Source organism: Camelus ferus, chromosome 9 (genome assembly GCF_009834535.1).
Source record: "Camelus ferus isolate YT-003-E chromosome 9, BCGSAC_Cfer_1.0, whole genome shotgun sequence".
In the NCBI taxonomy this organism is placed as follows: domain Eukaryota; kingdom Metazoa; phylum Chordata; class Mammalia; order Artiodactyla; family Camelidae; genus Camelus; species Camelus ferus.
Window position 1 is genome coordinate 15,653,022 of NC_045704.1, and position 16,788 is coordinate 15,669,809.

The 16,788-nt window shown below is 53.1% G+C and overlaps 1 protein-coding gene across 1 annotated transcript; it reads left to right on the plus strand.

Annotated features, from left to right (window-relative positions):
• Positions 1–542: 542 nt before the first annotated feature.
• On the plus strand, positions 543–14,760 carry PPP1R13L (protein phosphatase 1 regulatory subunit 13 like). Its single transcript, XM_032485800.1, has 13 exons — positions 543–674; positions 4,897–4,973; positions 5,063–5,205; positions 5,582–6,092; positions 6,208–6,306; positions 6,382–6,476; positions 6,783–7,257; positions 8,402–8,856; positions 11,025–11,156; positions 11,246–11,379; positions 11,482–11,648; positions 13,142–13,341; positions 14,174–14,760. The coding sequence occupies exons 2-13, from the start codon at positions 4,919–4,921 to the stop codon at positions 14,210–14,212; spliced, it is 2,505 nt and encodes an 834-aa protein (XP_032341691.1). The 5' UTR covers positions 543–674; positions 4,897–4,918; the 3' UTR covers positions 14,213–14,760.
• The last annotated feature ends 2,028 nt before the right edge of the window (positions 14,761–16,788 follow it).

Here is a 16,788-nt window from a genome sequence, read left to right on the forward strand (position 1 = left end):
CGCCCCTGAGGGCTTCGGGACTACAATTCCCAGACGACACGAGGCGGGGAGGAGCCCGACGTTGGTCGCGGAAGCTGCTGGGAATTGTAGTCCCAGCCTCTGACTTTGGGCACTGTTGCTGGGAAATTCTGTAAAGTTCCAAACTGCACTTTTTACCGACGGGGAGATCGGGGCTCAGAGACTCGAGGGTACACTGATTTCTAGCATCCCCCGCCTTGGGGGTCGAGGGATGTGGGTCTCCCCCAGATTATGTAACCTTCTACCTCTTTGGTGGCATCCAGATCTTCATTCAAGAAGGGGGAAACTCAGCCTGAAGGGGTGCGGCAGGGACTCAGGGGTCCACCTCCTGCAGCCACAGCGAGTAGGAGTCTGGACTCTATTTAAGTAGTCAGGTCGCCCTCTGCCTTTGGGCCTCACCTTTCCTGTCTGTGAAATGGACTTTGGGTGACTACTCCAAATGTTAGTCTCCGTCTACGTCCTTCCCCTCTGGGACTACAAGTCCCAAGGTGCACGAGGCGACCCTGTCTCCCCCTTCCCTCCGGGACCCACCTCCCTCCTGTCGGAGTCACGTCGTCTAACCTGTTCCCGGCGCCTGCCCCGCCCCGTCCTCCGCTCCCCGCAGCCGGAGCTGGAGCCGGAGGAAGCCCCCCGGTACCAAGACCTGCCCCGGATCCGTGAGTTACACCCTCCTCCCCGGGTTCAGCGGCTCTGAAGGAGCCCAACACTCTCGTCTCTGGGAGGATTGGGAGGAGACTCGGACGCCGGGTCCCAGGGCAGAATTGGGGGTGCGCAGACGCCAGGGACGTTAGAAGGATGAAACTGCAATGCCTGATTTACTGGCCATAAGGAAAAGGGGGCTCAGGTGCCTGAGTTCTTGGAGTAGAGGGTTCGGATGCCTTGGTCTCGAGGAGACGTTTGGAGCTGGGGCTCCTGAGTCCCTCGAACTAGAGGCTCTTGGAAGCCTGAGTCCTGGAGTAGAATTGGGGTAGCGAATCTTTTGGGCAGAAATGGGAAGCTCGGACTGCTGGGGCTCTGGAATGGGCGGCCATCCCTGCCGCCCTTCAGCTGCCTTCTCGACCGAATCTCTAGATCTCCGAGCAGAATTAGGGGTGGAGTGGGAATAGTGGAACCCGGGTTCCTAAAATGAAGCAGAACAAACACCCGGGGTCCCTCTGGAGGCTGTGTCCAGAGTTCCCCCCACTGTCTGGCTCCAAGGTGGGGGCCGAGGGTAGGGGAAGCAGGGCAGGTCTCCAAACTCCTCTGTGCCGCTGCGCGATCCCCAACATGTCATTAACCGGGGTGTCAGACCTGCCTAACCAGAGGAAGGACCTCCGCCCCAGGGCGCCCCCTGGCGGGGGCGGGGGGCCTCCTATTGCCTCATAAAGGTGGGAAATATCTGGGGTTTGCAAAATGTGTTTTAGAACCCAGGGCAGAATTCCAGAAGGTGGGGTTTGATTCTGGAAGGCTTGCGTGGCTGGGCACTATACAGTCATTACCTACGGAAGATGGGGGTAAACTGAGGCTTAGAGGGCACCCGGGCAGCAGAATTGTGAGTCAGGTATTTGGCCTCCCCCTTCCTCAGCCGCTGTCTGGGGGACGGGATTCCATCCTCTCCAACTGGATTATCTGACTAACTTCTCTCCTAGGGCTCCTGGCCCTGACCCTGAGGTGAGAAATGTCACCTCCACCCCCATCTGTCTGACCTGAGGTAGTGTGGGAGATAAGGGAGGATAGAGGCTAATTCTGGAGGTGTGTGTCTGTCCTTGAAGCTGTGGGAGGGCAGGGCCCTGTCTCTCCCTTCCCTCCACCCCCATGCGTCATGTGAGGGGATTAAACAAGGGGGTGGGGGAGGCAGGGGGTTCCCAGGAGAGAGAAAGAACTTCCTAATGTCTGGGCTTGAAGGGCATTTGGTGATAGCCTGAGACGAAATTAAAAATAATAACCGTGGCTGCCAAGACAGAGCTCACAGCATGCCAGGTTCAGGGCTGGCAGGTAGACTGATGGTTCCCATTGTCCACAGAAGTTTCAGGCAACAACCCAAGGGTCTCACTTCCAATAAGGTTTCCTGACCCCACCCCGAGGAATGACTTCTCCCTCGTCCAGTGGGGAAACTGAGGTTGGAGTGTGGGCACAGCCCACACACTAGGATTTTGCCACCTTCTGTCTGGAATGTTCCAGGGCTACCCAGGCCCTGGAATGAGCCAGAACTGGGGATGACCCGAACTCAGGAAAGCACAGGGAGAATTTAGGGCTCTGAGATGCAAGGGCTGAAGTCAAGATTCCAGGGGTCAAAGCTCAGTGCTTTTAGAATCTCAGATTTAAAAGAGCCCTTTTGGAGGAAAAAAATTACTTTGGGTCTTCAGCCCTCAGTCTGTGCCAGGCTCTGAATTATCTTAATGAATAGCCAAGGAAGGCTGGGAATTAGGAAACCTCTACATCTGAACTTCACTTTGTGTCCTGCACTGTTCTAAATACTATACATAAATTCTATCATTCACACCTCACACTTCTTTGAGGTGAAGGTATTAATTCCCCCATTATATACACGAGGAAGCCGAGGCACAGAGAAGCTGCATAACTGGCCCAAGGTGGAGGTTTAAAGAAGGGAGGGGACCTAGCCCATTTCACAGAGGGGGAAAGCTGAGTCCCAGAGAGAGTGGGGCCTCTCCCAGCATCAGTGTGTTGACAGAGCTGGAAGATTCCAACCCGGGTATTCCCAGCCCAGCCTGGCTCTCTGACCCGATTCCCACTGAGGATGGTTCCCCCAGGAAGCCCGCCCTTTCCCCGCCCCTCCTACCCCCCGGATTCTTAACCCTAAAGAACCTGGCTGGGGTGCAGAAGATGCTGGGAAGGAGACCTAAGGGCGGAGGGTGGGGGAGCCTGGCGGAGAGGACCTGGGGGTGGAGGACAGGGGCCTGGAGCAGAGGCGCGGCCCGCGCCACCGTCGCGCCCCACCCGGCCCCCGCTCCCCTGCCGCGGGAGGTGCGGCACCTGCCCAGGCCCGCCGCGCATTCCCAGGGTCTGAGCTCAGGCGCTGTCGGCCCCCCCGGCGGGGGTCGGGCGGTGACCTGGAGCGCCCTCTGGTGTCTCCGACACCCCCTTCGCCCGCATCGGCTCCCGGACGGCCCCACGCCCAGCCTTGGCATTTCCTTAGACCAAGAGGATGTCAGCGTGGGATCTGAGAGTCTTTGAATTTGGGAATAATGAAATCCCCAAAAGAACCAGTCCCTGCCAGAATGCTGGCACTGGAGATAGCATAGATGGTTCATTTTAATATTTAACAAACCCAGAGTGTTTCCTGTGTATCTCATAGATTCTAAAAGACATAAGTTTTGATTCCTGTACTTTTTGAGGCCTCAATTCTTAGAATCTTTATTCCTCTCCACCTTCTGGCCAGTTGGATCCTCATAACAGTCCTCTGAGGTGGACTGCTATTTATCCTCATTTTACAGATCAGGAGACTGAGGCACTCTTGTCAAGTGGGACAGTGGTACCACCTGATTTGAACCCTGGAAGTCTGACTCCTTAATTGTGCTTTTAGCAACTCCACTGTACCAAACATTCATCTAGACTTTTAAGACATTGGACTCTTGGTATAGGTAGAACTCGGAGCAGGAAGACAGAGAAATCCAGACTAGCCAAAGTAGAGAATTCTAGAATGTTCCAAAAGGTAGAATCTTGGTCTCAGAACTTTTAAACAATAGCCTTTCAGGCTGGCAGTTTTAGGTTCTGTAGAAATTTAATTACAATCTCAAGGTGTTTATAATTTAAGAATCTAGACCTCTGAGAGATTGAGGAGGCTTCTCAGAATAGCTGATTTGACTCCTCCTTTCACTGTTGGGGAAACTGAGGCCCAAGGAATGAAGGGGCCTTGTAGCCCAAGGTTACACACTCCCAACACACCCAAATGAGCCACCAGCCCCAACAGGTTCTGTTCCGAGGCTTCCCAGACAGAGGCCAGAATCAGCACGCCCCAGCCCGCCCTGCTGCCCACGCCTCACCCTAAGTCAAATCTGAGCAGTCGGTTGGTGCACTGGGGAGGTGGCAGGGCTGGCAGGCATGGCGGCTACCATGGAGATGGGGATGGTGCTGGCTTGACTGGTTCCCAGTGGCCTGGCTCCTTCTCACTGGGCTGGTGACCACAGTGGCCCAGCCTTCCCTGGCCTCCTCCCTGTTCTTCCTGTTAATGCTGGGTCCATGTGAACCAGGTCTCCTCTGGGGAGAGGAAGCTGAGTGGTCCACGTCCTCTGGAGCCCCTCCAGTCTGGTGGAGATGATCGAGAATGAAAAGTTAGGTCCAGGTGTAAAAGTCAGTATGGGGACTTCTTGCATGGTGACCCTGAACAAATATTTTTGAGCCCCCACTTTCTTGCTTGCTATGGAGGTTTTGATCATGGAAGAAGAGCACTTGGCACAATTCTAGGGGGCAGTGTCCCCTCAATAAATGGTTATTGTTTTATTTCATTATACCCTTAAGCAACTAGCACAGGCCCTGGCATATAATAGGCAGCACAGTCATTATTTTTTAAAAGATCCCCAGTCTTTGGCAGTGTCACCTGGTCCCTAGTGAGCATCCAGTAATTGATATTATTATTGCAACAGCTGTTCACTATAATGCCTGGCACATAGTTAGGTGATCAGTGGATAATTGTTGAAGGAGTGATCAAGTCTTCTTAGGGCTGAGATAGCGAGGACAAGGAGCCCAGTAGACTGAACCGTCCTTAGCCTTCTAGGAGGGCTTTGCAGGAGTTGACATTTCCCAGCCAGGGAAGTGGAGGCGCATAGCGCTTCCAGTGGAAGGAACTAGGAGAGTAAAGGCGCTGTCCCTCTCCTCGCTTCCCCTGGTTCCCTGCGGGTGGGCTCTGAGAAGGCTCTCCCCCCGCACCCCCAACCGCAGGCGCCCCGCTCCGGCCGGCACCATGGACAGCGAGGCTTTCCAGAGCTCGCGGGACCTTCTGGATCTGAATTTTCAGTGTGAGCTGGGGTAGGGGGCGGGCCCTCAGAGGGGAGAGGCTGGACCTGCCCAGAGGTCTGGGTCCTTACCTCCACTCCTGCCCGCCCAGCTCTGGCCATGAAGCACATGGACCTGAAGCAGATGGAGCTGGACACGGCGGCGGCTAAGGTGGACGAACTGACCAAGCAGTTGGAATCGCTGTGGTCAGACTCCCCAACGCCTCCTGGCTCGCAGGCCGGAGCCCCCGCACGGGTGAGCCGGCTCGCTCTCGTCCCCACCCTGGCCCTCAAAGTCAGTATCTTTTCGCATGGAGTTCAGGCAAGCCTGTCCCATAGGGCTGTGCAGGTTGTGGGCTATTAAAGGGCACTTGATAGAGGGAACCAGTGGAAGTGGACATCGGTCAGGACTCTCGAAAGGAAAGGGGACTTTATTCTAAGCGGCGCAAAGGCACTCTGTGCTAACCCCAGCCCTGATTTCAGGGTTGTCTCCCCAACACCTTTCTCGTGGGCTCTCTGCCAGAATCTCCAGCTCCAACCCCCAGGGTTGATTTTCCATCATATCTATTGGCTTCCTGCCAACCCTCTACCAACATCTACTTTGACCCCTCAATGTCCTGACCTTCCCACAGCTGTCCCGGTACAGTTCCAGCCCGGTCCCCGAGCCCTTAGGCAGCCGCGGGTCCCCCCGGAAGGCGACCACCGACAGCGCAGATACCCCGTTCGGACGCTCCGAGAGCGCCCCAGCTCTGCTCCCCTACAGCTCGCTGTCCGCTAAGGGCCGGCCGTCGTCCCCGCGCACCCCGCTCTACCTGCAGCCGGACACCTACGGCAGCCTGGACCGCGCGCCCTCGCCCAGGCCCCGCGCCTTCGATGGCGCAGGCAGCCCCCTCGGCCGTGCGCCTTCCCCGCGGCCGGGCTCGGGCCCCCTCCGCCAGCAGGGTCCCCCCACGCCCTTTGACTTCTTGGGTCGTGCCAGCTCCCCGCGCGGCAGCCCCTTGGCGGAGGGGCCCCAGGTCTTCTTCCCAGAGCGCGGGCCCTCGCCACGCCCCCCGACCGCAGCCTACGACGCGCCGGCGGCCTTTGGGAGCTCTCTACTGGGCGCGGGCGGCAGCGCCTTCGCCCCGCCTCTGCGCGCGCAAGGTGAGCCCGGGGGCCGAACTTGAGGGCGGGGAGCGGAGGTGGGGGGTCGAGGAGTGGGAGGAGTGCGGGCTAGCGTCTCCCTGCCCCCTCATCCTCATTGGCGACCTCTCCCTAGATGACCTTACGCTGCGCCGGCGGCCCCCCAAAGCCTGGAACGAGTCTGACCTGGACGTGGCGTACGAAAAGAAGTCCTCGCAGACAGCGAGCTATGAACGTGAGTAATGAGAGACCGGAGGAATCGGGGAGCCGGAGAGGAGTCCCCCAGACCCTAATGATTCCCGCCTCGCAGGCCTGGACGTCTTCGCGCGACCCTCTTCACCGGGCCTGCAGCTGTTACCCTGGAGAGAGAGCAGCCTGGATGGTGGACTGGGGGCCACCGGCAAGGTGAGGGGCCAGAGAAGCTTGGGGAGGGGGTGGTGGGTAAGGATGGGGTCAGGTCTAGTCTCCCCGTCCTGGCTGCGCCCGCAGTTTCTGCACCCTTCCCCTCGCTCTTCCTTTATCCTAGATTTCTGTCCCCCTCCCTGACCCTCTTTCTTTCCCTCTCTGTCTCCCTTCTCCTCCTTCTCTCCCTCCTCACTTTTTGCCCTTACCCACCACCTCCCGTCTTCCCCTCCCTTAGCATTCATTCTGTTACCCCTATCTTTCTCCCACCTGAGCCCCTTCTTCCTTCCTTCCCTCTTTCTCCCCCAGGACAACCTCACCAGCGCTACTTTGCCCCGCAATTACAAGGTCTCTCCTCTGGCCAACGACAGGCGTTCCGATGTAGGCAGCTATCGCCGATCTCTGGGCTCCGCGGCACCATCAGGGACTTTGCCCCGAAACTGGCAACCTGTCAGCCGCATCCCTATGCCTCCTTCCAGCCCCCAGCCCCGCAGTGCCCCCCGCCAGCGCCCCATCCCCCTCAGCATGATATTCAAGCTGCAGAATGCCTTCTGGGAGCACGGGGCCAGCAGGGCCATGCTCCCTGGCTCCCCCATCTTCTCCCGAGCTCCCCCGCCTAAGCTGCCTCCCCAGCCCCAGGCTCCTCCACAGGCCCAGCCCCAACCACAGCCGCAGCCGCCCCCACAGCCCCAGCCACAACTACAACCCCAGCCTCAACCCCAGCCTCAAGCCCCTGCCCCAGTCCCCCAACCCCCTCAACAGACTTGGCCCCCTATGAATGAAGGTGAGTCAGCAATGGGAGCCCCAGAGGGCTGGGTGAGGGGAGGACAAATGGCTGGGGGCCAGACCAACTGGGGGAGCCATCTCGGCCAAACACCTATTCCCAGACATAGTCCCTGCAGACAGTGAGGCCAGATGGGCTTGGGAATTTGCTCAGGAGCTAGGGATAGCACAGTGGTTAACCATGGACCCTGGGGTCAGACTGCCTGGCTCTATGCTGTGTGACCTTTAGTAAGTCACTTAACCTCTCTGGACCTCAATTTCCTTGAATGTAAAATGTGAACAATGATAGAACCTATCTTTATTCTGGGATATGGTACTAGATTATTTAATCCATATAAAGTCCTAAAATAGAGCCTGATGTATAGTAAGCCCTCAATAGCTATCATATTAGTGGGGTTTTTGTTTGTTTGTTTGTTTTTTGGTGTGAAACCAGCTCAGGGCTTGGATTTAAGCAGAGTAGATTTTGAGCACCTCTCCACCATTGACCTGCTGGTGACTCAGGATAAAATTAGCTAACCTATCTGAGCTTACATTTTCTCATCTGTGAAGAGATATTAATTATATTTACTAAGATTATGATGAGCATTCAATGAAATAATGTATAGAGAGCGATCACTATTATTTCTACCCGCTTTAGAAGCTCTACTAGAGAGGCATGAGACCATCAAGCTCCAGGATTCTAGCCCCAGCAGTTTTCTGCCTGAGTTGTTAGGGGAGGAAATTCTTAAGACTCTTAGAAAGTCAAGCTTATCATGACAGTAGGAGCAGAGATTCTGGAGTCCGATAGAACTGAGTTCAAATCCCAGCTGTGTGGCTTTAGGTAACTGACTTGCCCTCTCGGAGACTCAGTTTCCCCTTCTATGATGATGAGATAATGGCCATATATCCACCTCCCAAGTTAGTGGTGAGAATTCAATAAGACAAACACATCAAGTACAAGGTGCATGCCAAGTACTTAATAAATTGGGGATGTCATAATTGTCTGTTATTCACAACCCAGGGAAGTATAGCCCAGAGACAGCAAGGAGCTACCCTGAGGTCACACAGCAAATCAAGTGCTGGTGGCAGGTCCTGGAAGTTGTGGGGAGGAAGTCTTGAGGGTCTCCCAGGGTCCCCTCCTCTGATTGTGCTCTTGTTCCTTCCAGGCCTCCCCAAACCTCCCCCTGAGTTAGAGCCTGAACCAGAACTGGAGGGGCTGCTGACACCAGTGCTGGAGGCTGGTGATTCAGACGAAGGTGCTGTCACTCGGCCCCTTAGTCCCACACGGCTGCAGCCAGCACTGCCACCCGAGGCACAGTCAGTGCCTGAGCTGGAGGAGGTGGCACGGGTGCTGGCTGAGATTCCACGGCCCCTCAAACGCAGGGGCTCCATGGAGCAGAGCCCTGCTGTAGCCCTGCCCCCCACCCACAAAAAGCAGTACCAGCAGATCATCAGCCGCCTCTTCCATCGTCATGGGGGGCCTGGGGGGCCTGAGCCGGAGCTGTCTCCCATCACTGAGGGATCTGAGGCCAGGGCAGGGCCCCCTGCTCCTGCCCCTCCGGCTCCCATACCTCCCCCACCCCCGCTCCAGAGCAGCCCACCAGAGCAGCCACAGAGCATGGTAAGTAACACAGGAGGAACTGGGGTTATATTAGTTATTATATGGAGGCATCCCTTCCCTTTTGGAACAGAACCTGGAAATTGCACATATCACAGCAAACAATCTACTGCATCCCACTGGCCAGGAACCCAGCTGCAAGGGAGGCTGGGAAATGTAGTTTTTAATCTAAGTGTACTAGTGTACAGAGGAAAGGGAGAACATGCATGGAGGGGCATCCAAAAGTCTTGACCACATTGAGACTTTCTTTGTTCCTCTCCAGTAACCTGTCCACATCCCCCCTTAGGAATCTTAGAGTCTTACAACCTGGAAATGACTTCATCTTGGCACAACAGTGGGTTTATTCTGGGATCTGAAAAGCCTGCCTGAATCAAGTCAGTCACCATTTCTCTCCCTAGTTGGCATAGTCTCTCATGTCCACCTTCTCTGGGGATCCGCTCTTTCCTTGTACACCTCAGCAAGCCTGTGCTGTGGCTAGAAATGGCCCACCAGCCCTGACTCAAAATAACCTCTCAGTTCAAGTCTGTTGATATCTTCTGACTCTAGTCAGAGCTTCTTCCTTTCACATTTTCAAAAACAAATCTCTGGTCTCTGAGGCTTTGGGTGTCATGGTTAAGTGCATCAGCTGTTGAGCTAATCAGGGGTACAACCCTGGACAAGACACTTAGCCCCTCAGGGTCTTGGTTTCCTCATCTGTAAAATGGGGATGAGACTAACCATAGGGTTACTGTAAGGATTAAATACATAATATAGTGCCTAGAATAGCATCTGGCACTTAACTGCTTACTATTATTGTTATCATTTGACCAGGGGATGCTCTCTTGCTGATCTTGGTCTGATTTCGGTATCTTGGCTGGGGGTGCGGGGTGTAGTCAAATGGAACAATCCTCATTGCTCAGTGTGGGTAGACGGAGGGAGGGGAATGAGAAGTGGGGGCCAGGTGGACCCCAAAATGCCTATTTCTGGGCCCTTCTGAGAGTGGAGCCAAGAAATATTGAGGCTCAGGATCTTGAAATCAAGAATGGGAGAATGACATCTTGAAACAGTCAAGCGGCCTCACTGTAGAATCCCTGATCACAGGGAAACTTGAAAATTCACAGAATTCAAGAATTAAATCCTGGCATCACTATCTCAGAACTGTGGAATTTCAGAATCCTTGAACACTGAAGGTTTGAACAGGATCTTAAATTGAAAAGTTAGTAACACAAACCCTGATTATTACTAATTCTTGAAGTCACCCAAATGAGAAATTAGACTCATCATTTGAACCATAAAATCACAGATTAGTGCACTAACATAATACAGAATTTTATTTCAAATGAATATTTTCCACTAGAAAGGAATAAACAAACATCATAGAAAGCTGGAGGAAATAAATACAAGTAGAAGAATAAGGCCAAAGTCACAGCACTAGAGAGAACCACGATTAGCATTTTGAGTATTTCCTTGCAATCTTTTGGAATGAAATTCTAACCATAAAATATTAAAGTTCTCACTCAGAATCTTGGGAATGCAGTGCCTTGGGTCTTCAGCAATTTGAAATGGCACAACTTAGCATTTCTGGACTCACAACATATTAGAAACTTGGAATAACTGAGTATCAGAGAATTTTGAAACCAGTGGCTCCTGGGATCTCCAAATTCCAGAATCTTGAAATCATTGACATCAAGGACCAGAATCACAAATGCTGCATGCTCAGAATAAATGGATTTTGTAGGAGGATACTTGAAAATCGAAAATAAGAAACCACAAGGAATAATACGATAAACATTCTAATTCCAAATATCCAGAATTAACACTTGGTAACACCTTGTCAGGTGTGCTTCATAGCTTTTTTTTTTTTTTATATATATGTAAAAGAAATATCTGGCTCCCACAATCATCAATCTGATTGCCTCCCAGCTTCCTCTCTGGTCTCAGGGCCTGCGATTCCAAAATCACTCGATTCTCTAACTGTTGTAGGGAACCAGAGGCTGTAGAACTGAGATGCCCTCCTTCCCATGGTCCTCTGGACTCAGGCTCTGCACAGTCCTCAGTTTCAATCACACCCCTGTCTAGTTGGATGACCTGGGGCTGTTGCCGCCGAGTCCCTGAGCTTCTGGTTCCCACTCTGAGTAATGTATATGTTAGCGATCCTCTCAAGCCACTGAAGCCCCTGGCCCTGTTCCCAGGAGATGCGTTCGGTGCTGCGGAAGGCCGGCTCCCCGCGCAAGGTCCGCCGCGCGCGCCTCAACCCACTTGTGCTGCTGCTGGACGCCGCGCTGACCGGGGAGCTGGACGTGGTGCAGCAGGCGGTGAAGGAGGTGAGTGATGCTAGAGAGCAGGGCTGCCGGGGTGGAGGCGGGGGACGCCGGGTGGCAGCCGCCGGACTGAGCCTCCTGCTCCCTGGCAGATGAACGACCCGAGCCAGCCCAACGAGGAGGGCATCACTGCCCTGCACAACGCCATCTGCGGCGCCAACTACCCCATCGTGGATTTCCTCATCGCGGCTGGTGCCAACGTCAACTCGCCAGATAGCCACGGCTGGTGAGCCCTGACGGCGTGGCCGACGTGGGGCGGGGACGGCGCTGCGGGTCGGGATCCTTGCGGGCGACCGTGCGGCTTCTCACGCATGCCTCCCACGCCCAGGACACCGTTGCACTGCGCGGCGTCGTGCAACGACACGGCCATCTGCACGGCGCTGGTGCAGCACGGCGCGGCAATCTTCGCCACCACGCTCAGTGACGGCGCCACCGCCATCGAGAAGTGTGACCCTTACCGCGAGGGTTACGCAGACTGCGCCACTTACCTGGCAGGTGCGAGGCAGAGCTGCAGCGCCCCTTTGGGCGGGCTGGGCCACCTCTTGGGGAGGAGGGCGCGGGGACTGGGCCGCCCAGCTGGCAGGTGTTGGGCGGGGGGTGGGTGAGGAGGCTGCAGACTGCAGCTCCCTAGAGAGACCTAGGGGCTGTATCAACCAAGTGGCAGCATCACAGAGGAAGGGCCAGCGGAATGGACCACCTGCAGGGGTTGGGGACTGGCAGGTGCAAGAAGGGTGTGTGTGGGGGTAGCAGACGGTGCCACCTTCGAGGAAGAGGGGGACACGGACTGTGCCACGCAAGCTGGACACCTGTGGGAGGAGTGGTTTGTGGAGATTGGGCTGCTTTATCTGTTTCGCATCGGCGGGGGTGGGGAGTTGGACGTTCCAACTATACCATCCACCTGGCATAGGGCTGGGCATGTGGGCTGTGCCACCTGTGGGAGGTACAGTACCATACAGGTGACAGGTGAGCAGGCCATGGCTTTAGGGGAGGGGCTTGGGGACTCTTCCACTTGAAGGGAGACATGAGGCTGTGTCACATATCTCCAGGAGGTGGGGCACATCACCTAAACAGGTGATGGGAGGAACTAGGTAGACTGTACCATGGGGGCGTGCCTAGGGTCTGTGCTGCACACCCGGAGGCGCCAACTGTATCATAAGGCGAAGTTCGGAGCTTCACAGAGCTGGACCAAGGCAGGCTGTAGGACCTGGAGGTGGGGCAGTGTATTTGAGGGGTGACCCTAGAGGGACTACGGGACAGTCTGCTGGGCTACAGCAGAAAGTGGGTGGGAGCCATGGGTCTGTGACACCTGCCTTATTCGTGGGCAGTGGCAGATCCGGACTGGACCACTGGGGCGGGAAGCAAAAGTTCCACCGAAGAGGAGTAGGGCAGTGAGCTTTGGGGAGGGGGACTGTGATCACCTTTGTCACAGTGAGGTGGAGACTGACATATGAAGATTTTACTGTCCTACCTGCCAGGGACGTAGGGGAGTTCTGTGAGCTTGAAGCAGAGATAGGACAGCGCACGGGTGGGGGGGGGGGCGAGGGAGGGGAGAGGAGAACACGCGAACTGAACCACTAAAGAGGGGGAGCGTGGTGGACTACCATCTGGAAAGGGGGCTAAATCCTTGATAGGAATTTAACCACTTAAGGGGGTAGGGGAGGTTCAGGTGGGCTATACTATCTGGAAAATTATTACATCCTCTCTGGAAATTTTATCTTTTATGGAGGGGGGATCAGTGTGATCGCTGACCCTGCCTCGGGGGTTGGTGGCCCATCTTGATTTACCCCAGTGTTTTAGAGACTGCTAGTACCTGCAGCTGACTCCAGCTCAGGCTCCCCTCTCCAGACAGGGGTACACAACTTTTCAAATGACTCGTTCCCCCAGGTGGCGCCTGCCAAATCCCACGGTCTGTGCCAAAACCCTTATCCTTGAGTGTTTCCGGACCCCTTGGACTGGGCGCTTACGATCCCTGCTGTCTGATGTTTCAGACGTGGAGCAGAGCATGGGGCTGATGCACAACGGGGTGGTGTACGCCCTCTGGGACTACAGCGCCGAGTTCGGGGACGAGCTGTCCTTCCGCGAAGGCGAGCCGGTCACCGTGCTTCGGAGGGACGGACTGGAGGAGACCGACTGGTGGTGGGCCACGCTGCACGGCCAGGAGGGCTACGTGCCCCGTAACTACTTTGGGGTGAGCCCAGAAGAGATATCGTGCCTCCTGCTGGCTGTTTGAGGAAAAGGGTGATCCTACAGGAAGAAGAGGGGCAAGAGGGACAGTCTATTATATTGGGGAGGAGGGGAGGTCAGAAGAGTGCATTATTGGTCTTGGGGAGCTGAGGAAGAGCCCATTAAAATAACGAGGGCCCTTACTGGTGGTACTTCGTGGGGGGTACTCACCAGTACTGCCTTACTGGTTATTTGATGGGTTCATGCTCAATCAAATATTTTTAATATCCCGAATTATATTCATGGGGAGGTAAAGAAGAATGTACTTTATCCAAGGGGAGCCATGAAGAATCCCATTTGAGAGATGAGGCAGTTAAAGAATTGTTTATCATAGGCATGATGGTGAGGGCGCTTCTGTTACACTGCATTGGGCAGAGGGAGGAAGAATCCATTAATAAAATTACGGTAGAACTGAGGGAGATTCTATTAAGTTAGGGGAGGAGACCAGTAAGATCCCATTATATTCCTGGGGGAGAAGATTCCTTCAATTGGGGTAATAGGTGGAGGTGGGTCCTGATTAGACAGCCATAGTGGTAGGGGGTGGCCAGCGGGGTTTTTTTTTCTGGCCATTTGGGAAACTCAGAATATTCCATTTCGTCAAGGCTCCATCTGGTGCATGGAGCTGACAGGGGACTTGGGGACTCCCGTGTGGTTTGGGAGATGCTGAGTGAGTCTACTAGGAAGGGATGGAAGGATGGAGACACTCCAGGTGTTTGGGGGTGGATTCGGTGATTGTGTTATATTTGAGGGTGGAGTGAGGGGAGCTCCTGGTGTCTGAAGATCCTGTCTTCCCTCAGCTCTTCCCCAGGGTGAAGCCTCAGAGGAATAAGGTCTAGCTGGAGAAAAAGACGTTTCCAAGGGAGACAGGAAGAAGCAGCACTGCCTTCTCCAGACCTCCCCCTCCGTTACTGCTGCATCTCTCTGCGCCCCAAGCCCTTGCAGGGATGGGATCCTTGCCAATAGCTCTCTGCTTCCCTGGAAGCCCTGGGGAGAAGGAGAACCCCAGCCTTAAGTTTAGAAATCTGCCTTAGCTAATGGAGGTCATGGTGGGGCTGGGAATCATTGGGGGCAAGAGAGACCTCCACATTTGCCAAATCAGATCCCGTGCAAAGTGCCTCCTACTTCTACTGCCAAGGCCCCTACCCCCAAACCAAGCCAACCAGCCATCCTAGTGGAGCCTGGGATGGGTCACCTCTACTGGATTTCCCCAGGAGTCATCTCCGCTCCCATCTTTACCAGTAGCCTTTAGGGACCGGGTCAGGCACATTTGTCTCTACCAGCATCTCTGCCCCACTTCTCCCCAATCAAGTGCCTCCACACAGCGCTGGTTTTATAACAAAACACGGAAGTTTTTCTTTATAAATAAAGGTAGTTTGCACAGAAATTGACTTCCTTCTCTTTGGATTCCGTTCTAACTTAATAAGTCCTCGCCATTGTTACTTTTTTTGGCAAACCAGTCTTCAAGTAGCTCCTTTAGAAAGGATTCCTGCCTGTAAATCCAATTCTTCCTCTTTCAAATACCCCTGCCTTTTTTTTTTTTTTTTTTTTTTTTTTGTAGTGTCTTGATCTTTTTTCATGTTTTGGATTTTTCTTTTATGTTTCTTAGCATCTTAAGCTTCTTTATTTTATAGTATATGTCTGATAATTCTATCTGAAGTTTGGGGCCATCTGCTTCTGTAATTTATTATATCTGCTGGTTCTCACTCATGGCTCATTGTTTCCTCACATGTGTTGAAATTATGGCTTGTGATATCATCTTCAAAAGGGCTTTATCTACTGGAAATCCATGTGGCCTTTTCGAGGGTATGACCTTGGAGAGTGATTTTCCTTGGCTTCTGCCCCTCTTCTTTCTTTCTTTCTTTTCTTTTTTTTTTGTCTTATTAAGGGGGAGGTAATTAGGTTTATTTATGTGTTTTTGAAATATTATTATCATTTTTTTAGTAGTTGGAAATGTATTTGTTTCTTAGGCTACTGTCACAAATGACTCCAAACTAGGAGGCTTAAAATAACACACATTAATTTTCTTACATTTTGGAAGATCAGAAGTTTGAAGTTAGTTTCACTGGACTGAAATCAAGGTGTTAGCAGGGCTGCACTCTACACCCGCTTCCCCCGCCCGCCCTGGGGCTGTAGGGAAGAATCAATTTCCTTGTCTCTTCCAGTTTCTAGAGCTGCATTCCTTGCATTCCTTGGCTCTGCTTCTTCCTCCAACTTCAAAGCCCACAGCTTGGCGTCTTGCTTCTGTGTTACATTGTCTCTGTTTCTGGCCTGCTGTCGAATCTCTCTCTTACTAGGACACTTGTGATTATATTTAGGGCACCCGGGTATCTCAAGAGCCTTAACTTCATCGCACCTGCAAATTCCCTTTTGCCATATGTAGAAGGAAAATAAAAATGGAGTCAGTATTGCTAAGAGAGCTCTCTCAAATGGAAATGGGAGGCCAGGCCACCCAGGAAGTGTGACTTATGCACATCCCAGCCTAGATGGAATCTGACCTTTTGACCACTTACTGTCTTAACATAGACATCCAGAACAACTGCCAAAAATGCAAGATACTTATTGGACCCTTACCCTAAAACTCATGACATTATCTATTCATGGGACACTTACCCTAAAATAACTCTTGATTGCCTAAGGACAAATATCCCCTGGCTTGCATCAGAGTCAATGAGGATTCTTGCCAGACAACTTTAACAACCTTGTGGCTTTTGTCTTTTTGTTTTTGTTCGTTTGTTGGACTTTTTCCTTATAAGCCCCTGACTCTCTTCCCTGGAGCACTCCTTCAGTTTTACAGGGAATTGTGTCTCCTGAATTGCAATTCTTAAGACCCCAAATAAACTCTTTTCTTATCTGCAGCCTTCTGTGTTTTGTTTTGTTTTGCCTTTGGTTGACATGTATAAGGGAACCTTCATAGGTTCCAGGGATCAGGGCCTGGAGATCTCTGGGGAACATACTTAGGGAATATTCCAATTTAAATAGGGTGGTCAGGGAAAGTCCTTGCTGGAGAAAGGACCTGGAAGAGGGATACAAGGGAGAAAGCCATGCAGAGAGGGGAAAGCCTTCCAGACAAGAGGGAGCAGCAACTACATAGACCAGGAGGAAGGAGGAATGACTGCTAAGATTGGTTCTCAATCACCCCTTCCTCCTGGTTTTTTTTTTTTTTTTTTTAGGCGTGTGTTGAGGGAAGTAATTAGGTTTACTTATTTATTTTTAGAGGCAGTACTGGGGACTGAACCCAGGCATGCATTCTACCGCTTGAGCTATACCTTCCCCACTCCCTCCTGGTATTCACACCCTTGAGTAACCCCGATCATAAGCTGGATGTAGTGATGTATTACACATGGCTTTGTTATCCGCAGGTTCTGGTCAATCAACGGCAGACTGAAATACAGTCATCCCTTGGTATAAGCGG